Raw genomic sequence first — 8,347 nt, forward strand, 5'->3', positions numbered from 1 at the left:
CCGGAAAATACCTGTCACCTCCCACAAGCGACAGATACCAAGTAACTCTATCCACTACTGGCAGAACAGATGGAAAGAAATTGATTACCAACAAATGATTTCATGTTAGTTTTGTTACCCCAGATGAGTCAGGATCAGGTTACTTACAGTTATGTTCAGGTGGACCAATAAATCAGTAACATCTATTAAGTTAAAATTCTATATTATAATATCTAATATATAACAAAGAAAAACCTTCCAAACTTGAATGAAATAATATTCTTACGTGTGATGCGTGATGCCACTTAAATTATTTTCAATGTCATTTCACTAAATTTTTATCAGAAACAATTTCTCTACCCAGAAAGGTGGAGGTAAGGTCTACATACACCTCACCTTCTCAAGACCCCACTTGTGGCATCATACTGGTTATCTTCTTCTTCCTGTTGTCGTCATTTGATATAATCTAATAGTCACCTCTACCATGAGTGTACATCATATACACATGAAAGTGTAATAGTCCAGCTATGTAACGTCTCCATCCAACGAACTTGGAATTAGTTTCTACATTGCAGTACTAGTAAAAATTTACTGTAATTTCTGTTTTGCAGTACAAGGATAACACATCAACTAGTTGCTCGCGTGTTTTGGTGAGATAGAACAACTTCCACCACTTCCATTGGGCCCATGTTTTTCTACAAACATGGAGATGAAACAATGCAGGACCATAGAGCTCCTTTAGGAGTATCAATTTGATATCTAGTCTCCACTTCTGAGACTGAAAAAATAGGTGTAAAACTACATCAGAAGGACACCAGAAGAAAGATGCAGATTTAGATCTGTGTGGCAGTGGTCACTAAAGGTGGAACGAAAACCAATAAACCATGGAAGACTGGATTCAAATCCATACATAGCCATTGATTGCAGGAAGTGGAAGGTAACAAGTGCTTGGTGGAATAATCGAATTGTGTTAAGCTAATTCAGACACCACCATGATAAAAAGAAGGTCCTAGACTAAATCAGGAAGGAGACGGTTTACCCTAGCTTAACTGAAGAGACTAAGAATACACGTGAGCAGGTGCTTCCTTTGCAAATATAATAGGCTGGATGCTAACCACTTATGGCTCCATTGTTTCCATGATGAGCAGATTGAGTAATTTTATTTTCAATATGATTGAAGCCAGCTTTGTGATGCCTGAATCGGCTAACCAACTGCCATCAAGTTAGGGCTAGCCCCTCTTGCTCTCAAACAGACAGTTCGGATAAAGAAAACTAGGAGTGGAAAGTAATGTTTTTCACATCTCGAATATCTTCTTACTTCTTGTATAATTTTTGGAGTCCACAGGATAGGAGAATAAATACTTAAAAGAGACGGTGGATAAACCAACAGTTCCATAGTCGTGACATGTGACTTCGTATACACCTTGTATAGGAGAATTTATTCCCTTTCTGCTACCACTGACATATTTAGTGTACTTATCAAAGAGAATATGAAGCAGAAAGGAGGTTCATTTTACCTTCAAGACGAGAGCCAAGAAGACATTGCCACCATTGGGAACATGAAAAGCAAGCTACAGTTCACCCAGCTATCAAGACCCTCAACCTTGGCCAATTTACCATGCATAAAACTCCAAAACTTTAAGAAAGGACAGGAATCTTGTGGATCCTGTAACATCATTTCTAATCAAACTGTTTTCTTCTAAACGGGGTTGGCAATAGCCTAATAAGATACCAAAGAGCTTAGAAAGAGGTGGCAATTAACACTGACCTCAACAATTGAATCAGTAGTTGGATACCGAACATCTGAACTTGCTAGTGTTCGTCGTGATTCTTGGCTGGACTGCTTAAGAGGCATCTCTAATATAGACTTTTTACCGTATTTTCCAGCGAATGCTTTATACGCAGAATCAGTGTGTATTGTCTCCATGACTGAACCAAAAAAGTTTGTCACAGGTACCTATCAATGACAGTAAAAATATTATTTCCTATTTCAGTTTCAGAATAATATCAGCACATGCTAATTAGTTTGTTGGTGTATATATACATTAGTTCAGAGTACCAAGATCAAATTCCCATTCCCAATAGGTGACAAAAACAAATAAGGTAATTGTTTTTCAGAAGTACCATACCAAGTAAGGTAATTGTTTTTCTTTTCTTCGGGATAGGGAGAGCATGGTTGAATTGTATTATTCAGTTTCAGAAAAATATCAGCACAAGCTAATTAGTTTGTTGGTGTATATATACATTAGTTCAGAGTACCAAGATCATATTCCCACTCCCAATGGGTGACAAAACAAATAAGGTAATTCTTTTTCAGAAGTACCATACCAAGTAAGGTAGTTATTTTTCTTTTCTTCGAGATAGAGAGAACATGGTTGAATGGCATAGAAACTAACACAAAAATAATTTTAACTTTGTACCTCATCTAGTCGACGAGGGTATAGATCTGTTCGATAATACGCAGTTGACATCAGCATATTTGGATTATATGAACTGAAAAGACTGTGACAGGAAAAGAGGAAGGAGATTCAATCAAAAAGAGTGCACATTGACAAACAGATGCAGCTAGGAACAACAACCAAAACACATATCATCTTCTGAATAAGAAGAGAGAGACAAGAGGGGAAAAAGAGGACGATAGGCATGCAGAAGTTTTAGGCTCAGTGAGGCATAGTCTATGCAACAGCAGGGATTACCAGTAGTCAAACACCCAATGCCAGGGATAATCCACCCATTCGAAGCATATACACAGATTTTTGCACTTGTGATGCCTTAATTACAGCGAAAAATGTAAAGCAAACAATAGTGGATAGTTGGTTTTGGATGTCAGCAGTGATACAATCTATAATTTTCAAGAGAAGTGAATTAGGTTCTACAATATCAAGAAAAGCACCCAGTATTACACCAACATCTGTGAAATGCAATTACCTGCCCAATGAGGCATTATCATACATGTTCACCCTCTCAAAAAATGCAAGAGTATAAAATGTGAATCGATCTATAACTGAGACGCCAACCTGTATCAGAAAAGGGAAGGAGGATGAAAAACCACACAATTTTCTGAATAAAAGGAGAACATATTCGTCTCTTTTGGGGACATAACAAGCATTTTAAATGAGACATTTTCATTAAGTTAACACTTACATCAGCATCCAAGTGATGCGAGTATGAATTTTCCCCTTTCATACTACTCCCGATTGCCAATACGCCAGGTGATTGAAGCTACAATTCAAATAAATTTCAGTTCTACCAAAATCCAAGTAAGAACATCTAATGCATTGAGCGGCCCTGATTTTAAAAGACATCCGAACCCCTTTTGTGGGGGATGAAAAAGAAGGCATCCCATAAAGAGTAGAAATGGAAATCAGAGAAGAAATGAGCTTTCAGATGGTTATAAAGGTACGGAGAAAGATTATAAAATAATGCACGGAATCAGAAAGTTTTCAATCTGCGAGAATTACTCCAATATACTAATAGTTAGTCTTTCCTCATTATTAACTTTAATCAAGTTCAGAGAGCCAGCTGTCATAGAACAATCGTTTTTTTATAAAGAAAAGCATGAACTCTAACTAATTACTACAGATGTTGCCAAGAACCCAACCATGCAATTCTGATCTCAAAAGCATTGAAATATGAGCATTTCTCAAAAGTTTTTGGACATGTCAGGTACATATTGTGTCTCACATGGTTGGGAAATAGAATCTAAATTCTGTCAGCAGCTGATTATAAGCATTATTCTAAGATAATTTAGAAGCAACAATTATTCAAATATTCCAGCCCAATCATAACTAGTGATCCTCTATGTGTATTAATTTGCAATGAAATGATGAATGAACCACGCCTACAACAGAGTTTTATTGAATCAAGGACAGTCTTCAAAAAATTTTAGCTTTACCATCCTTAAGTTACGCCATGTGAAGATAAGCATTCCTAATCAGTAAACTTTGGAAGGTCAAATTATTTGGTATTTTGAAGGATAGGAGGTCGCGAGCGTTTAAAATTTACCTAGGGATACTTACAAATAACTTAGTTAACGAAAAAAGTAAAAATAAATTCAAAAGGAGACCAAGCAACATAAAACCAGAATCAGTTTCTTTAGATACTTCAAGATAATAGGACAATGGACCAACATTGGCACGTTATGTTGAATATTTCCTATGGTAATTGATATGGACTAACTATTTTGGGATGCTGCAAGATGCGAAGTAGCAATACGTCATTGGACATTTTGTTAGAACAACATGACAATAATGATAAAAAGGCAAAAGTCACCTGCGAGAAAAGAGTAGCAGCTTGGCAAGTGTCAACCATTATTAGCAGCTCCTTGAATCTGAAATTGAACAATAGAGACACGACAAAGTATCATCACAAAGGACAGACAAAGAAACTGTCCATCTATATGATACAAACAACAAGGAGTGTGTGCATAAGTGCCAGAGTGCTAAGATTCATAGCAAACATCCAGCAGGCCCTTATCAGTTTTAAATGGGAGACGACAGATTAAGATTATTCCTAAGCCAATGTTGCACCATAATCAATGTTATTGTTTAACAAGACAACATAACATACAAAGGAAAATCAAGGCCAATTTCTTTACCTGCGCTTTTCTTTCATTTGTTTCACTGCATCAGCTAAATCATGACTTTGAAGCTCTTCTGAATCCTGAAATTTTAGAAACTCATCTCCGCCATGCCCTGTCATGTACAGAAGTATGTGGCTTCCTTCATCACTAAGAAGCCGTTTTGATCTTGGAACAGCTGTTTCATGACGGCCAGTCAGCACCCTCAAAAAGTTTTCAACTGTTACTTCATAACCTCGATAATCTACCTGATGTTTAGAAGCTTGTAAGATTAGAACACTACATTAACTAGCTAATGAAACATCCTTAATTCTGCGAAATCCATATATATGTAAACTTTAGAAAATAGTTAGTTCAAACATTTAATCTCCAAAGGTCCTAGGAGAAATATATCGACAGAACTCGACTTAAAATTGTTTAAAATACTGGAACTTTTTGAGATTAAAAATGCTGAAACTTTTCTTTTTCACAAGTCACAAGATTAATAAACACCAAGTTGGTCAAACTACATGTACATGGTGTGTATGAAACAATGCTTGAATAAGTGTGGCCAACTATCCATACAACATGGTATTTTCTACTAACACCAAATATATAGTTGAAAAAAATACCAATTAATTGTTTTTTATATATTTTTCTCATTATTATGAAACAATCTCCTATGCTGTTCATTCCATCTACCCCGAAAAGACACGATGATGCTGTCTTCCTTGCTGCCTTCCTTTCATTATCAATCCTCAAATTTAAGCGATCACCATGACTATCAATTACTACGTATCTTGATCATGATAATAATAGTTAACCTTCATAATGCTCGATTAAATGTCAAAAAAACTGAATGTCTAACAGGACTAATATTTGATTTGAGAGAACTACAGAAAGCCACAAGAGAGAAGAAGAATTTACACACCTCGACGTTATCTCCATAAAGGTTTAGCCTGTGGTTTTCATTGTTGAAAACCTGTGCAGGATATTTATTCCGAGCATTGCAAGCCATATCATCAGCCAACATCAGAATAATTCTTTCATCAGGTATGCCTAATCGTTTTACAGTTCTAATTTCAACGAACAAATAGAAAAGAAATTAGAGCACAGTGAATGAATCTCAGAAATGGGAAACACACAAGGGAAACAAAGATAATCTATGATTAGCATAATGGTGCTTAAAACAAAGAGATTCGCACCTGTATAAAGACAAAGTGTTAGCCATGTGTCTATAGTTAAACCTAAAGAGTAAAAACAAATAAGTCAAGCATTGCAAACATAGAGCCTTCTAAATTAATGAAAAAAGTTTTTTTTAAGATCGGTATTGATCTATAGCAATAAAACAGCATTAAGGAAGTTCTGATGAAATGTACATTCAGAAAAGAACTTTACAAAGTGGTAAAGAGCTAAGAAAGTCAACAATTGCCTCTAGCTCTAAAATACAACTCGGAGCTTTGTTGAACCAAAACTAAGCAAGGATATACACTTACGCTTAATATTAATAATGTTCTCCTTTTCTTTAGAAACTCTAGCCATTCCTCTCTCTCCATATGATCCACCAAATTACCACAGGAACCATATTCTAAATGATCCTGGACGATCTGCATAAATCCATTTTATGCCAAGATGAAGTCCTCAGTGTTTTTTGGCATGCACCATTCCAAGCCCAAAATGATTAAAAAGGGATACGCGTGATAGTTTCAAGTATCTTTGCTCTATTACAAAATCTTCCAAGGAGACATGTACAGGGAAGGGTTAGTCAAGGATGCATGAGAGTGTTTCCAGATGATGGAATCACGTTGATCGCTGAGAAATCAGAGGACGGAGAGGGCTTAGCTGATTCATCAAAATCAAAAAATCATCAATTTCCAAATCATTGAGATTTCGGCTAAATGGAATGAACCACCCTGATGTGACTGAAGTTCGGTTAAGATAGAAAGTTGGTTGGACAAGGAATCTGTTGACAAGGGGCTATGACCAAGCCACAGGTTTTGCCAAAATCTAATCTTTACACCACCTACTTAATTAACGACTAAAAAGTATGAGTCTTTGCACACATAGAGCCTTTTAATTAACAACAACAGGTTTTCAAAAATTCATTATTTCTCGAATCACGCCTAAACCCAGTTTCAAAAACTGGTCATTCTACAACCATTAGTTCTTCATTGGCACCTTTACAAAAATCCATGGTTAAAATTATCACACATAATAAGAACCTGACATGGCTCCACCATACGCATTTCTTCTTTCTTGAGTATCCATCCAAATTCACTCTATAAAACCATATATATACACACACCTTTGATAAAATAAGTGCAAAATAAGTTGCAATTTAAAGATGCATTACTTGATCCTAATTACTGAAAATTTTATAAGAAAAATTTATCATTTTCTTTCAATAGTATCCCTATTATTAAATCACACATATCTATATATAAAGTATTAGTAGTCAGATTTATATTTTCAAAGTATAATTAAAAAGATTAAATTAGTAAAATAAACACATAAATTGCTAAAATTGCAAAACCCTTAAAGCGAAATCCCTATTTCATATTACCAGAAACGAGAAGTGCAGACCAAAACAGCCCAATTGTTAGTATGCATTGTAGTAGTTGAAGATGAACTTGATGCGATTCCATTGCACAAATGAGAAGAGAAAACAAGAAGCAAAAAGCACAAGACAAATTTGGATTCCATTTTCAATGAGATCAATTTCGCTTTGTTTACTTTTTAAGGGGAAATTGTTGATTGGGAAAGAGGAGGAGAATTGGCCATTTCTTGAATAAAACTCTCTTCTTTTTTTTTTTTGGTAAAATAAAATATTAGTATTACTTTTGAAATTTGAGATTTAAATAAATTCTTGAGAAAAACTCAATACTCCGTTTAAAAAAATGATTACTTTCCTTTTTAATCCTTTTAAAAAAATATTATTTTTTTTTGGTAATATTTTAACTTTAACTTTACACGTGATATGTTTCGGATCATAAGATTAAAAGAAATTTTGGTACATTTAACACAACCTTAATTTAAAGCCACAAGATTTTATTTTTTTTTCTTAAACTTTGTGCCAAATCAAAGTAGGTCATTCTTTTTTAAACAAAGAGAGTATATCATAAGCAATAATTATTAGAAATGATTAATTTATGTTATCAATTATTAATTTGGCTCATTTATCATAATGTTGTTAGAGAAGAGTCATTCGTGTCATTATTTTGCAATAGTGATTTTGTCAAACTATTTTTGCCATCTGACCTCTTATTAGAGATTCACGTCATCAAATTCAAATCAACTAATATTATTTGAAATCAAAATAAGAAATCGTACTTACTAATATAAAATCTGATCCATACCATTAAAATAAATTTGGATTCATTAAAAATAGAAATCGGACTCCTTAAAAATAAAAATCAGACATTAATTGTGTCAGATTTATTTTAATAGGTTCAGTTTTATTTTGATTTTAAGTAATATTGATTGATTTAGATTTGGTGACATAAACTTCTAATAAGAGGTCATGAAACAAAAATGATTTTGTAAAACCACTTTTACAAAATAATGACACGAATGAATATTTCTATAACGGAAATGGCATAAATGAGCTAAACTTTTAAAGGCGGTGACATAAATAAGTCAACCTTATAACAGATGACATAATGAGTTATTTCTAATAATTCAATCACATATTTGAGTCTTTTCCCTAAATTATTTTATCTCAATTTATTTTATATATATTTTAAATATTTTAAATTATTAGTTACCGTATTTTATAATATATTTTTATACAATTTTTAAATTTGTAAATTT

At 33.9% G+C, this 8,347-nt stretch overlaps 1 protein-coding gene across 3 annotated transcripts; it reads right to left on the minus strand.

Moving 5' to 3' along the window:
* Positions 1 to 220: 220 nt before the first annotated feature.
* On the minus strand, positions 221 to 7,397 carry LOC107845456 (putative GPI-anchor transamidase). Of its 3 annotated transcripts, none has more exons than XM_016689796.2 (11): positions 7,101 to 7,397; positions 5,743 to 5,784; positions 5,469 to 5,613; positions 4,577 to 4,806; positions 4,252 to 4,309; positions 3,124 to 3,201; positions 2,908 to 2,996; positions 2,400 to 2,481; positions 1,748 to 1,936; positions 1,497 to 1,645; positions 221 to 757 (listed from the first exon to the last, which is right to left on the minus strand). In XM_016689796.2, the coding sequence occupies exons 1-10, from the start codon at positions 7,238 to 7,240 to the stop codon at positions 1,499 to 1,501; spliced, it is 1,200 nt and encodes a 399-aa protein (XP_016545282.2). In that variant the 5' UTR covers positions 7,241 to 7,397; the 3' UTR covers positions 221 to 757; positions 1,497 to 1,498. The 3 variants fall into 3 exon arrangements, with proteins under 3 accessions (XP_016545282.2, XP_047260095.1, XP_016545284.2); XM_047404139.1 differs by lacking the exon at positions 7,101 to 7,397 and adding an exon at positions 6,034 to 6,973; XM_016689798.2 differs by lacking the exon at positions 5,743 to 5,784 and having other exon boundaries at positions 7,101 to 7,240.
* Positions 7,398 to 8,347: the final 950 nt, after the last annotated feature.

Source organism: Capsicum annuum, unplaced genomic scaffold, assembly GCF_002878395.1.
Source record: "Capsicum annuum cultivar UCD-10X-F1 unplaced genomic scaffold, UCD10Xv1.1 ctg5271, whole genome shotgun sequence".
Taxonomy (NCBI): Eukaryota; Viridiplantae; Streptophyta; class Magnoliopsida; order Solanales; family Solanaceae; genus Capsicum; species Capsicum annuum.

What these genes read in the sequence shown, in the direction of transcription:
- LOC107845456 (XM_016689796.2), bottom strand. Translation starts at nt 7,240, where the DNA reads ATGGAATCCAAATTTGTCTTGTGCTTTTTGCTTCTTGTTTTCTCTTCT. An exon ending in AACACTTTGTCTTTATACAG is followed by an intron (nt 5,614 to 5,742) that starts GTGCGAATCTCT and finishes CGTTGAAATTAG; the next exon opens with AACTGTAAAACGATTAGGCA. An exon ending in CGCATCACTTGGATGCTGAT is followed by an intron (nt 2,997 to 3,123) that starts GTAAGTGTTAAC and finishes TTTCTGATACAG; the next exon opens with GTTGGCGTCTCAGTTATAGA.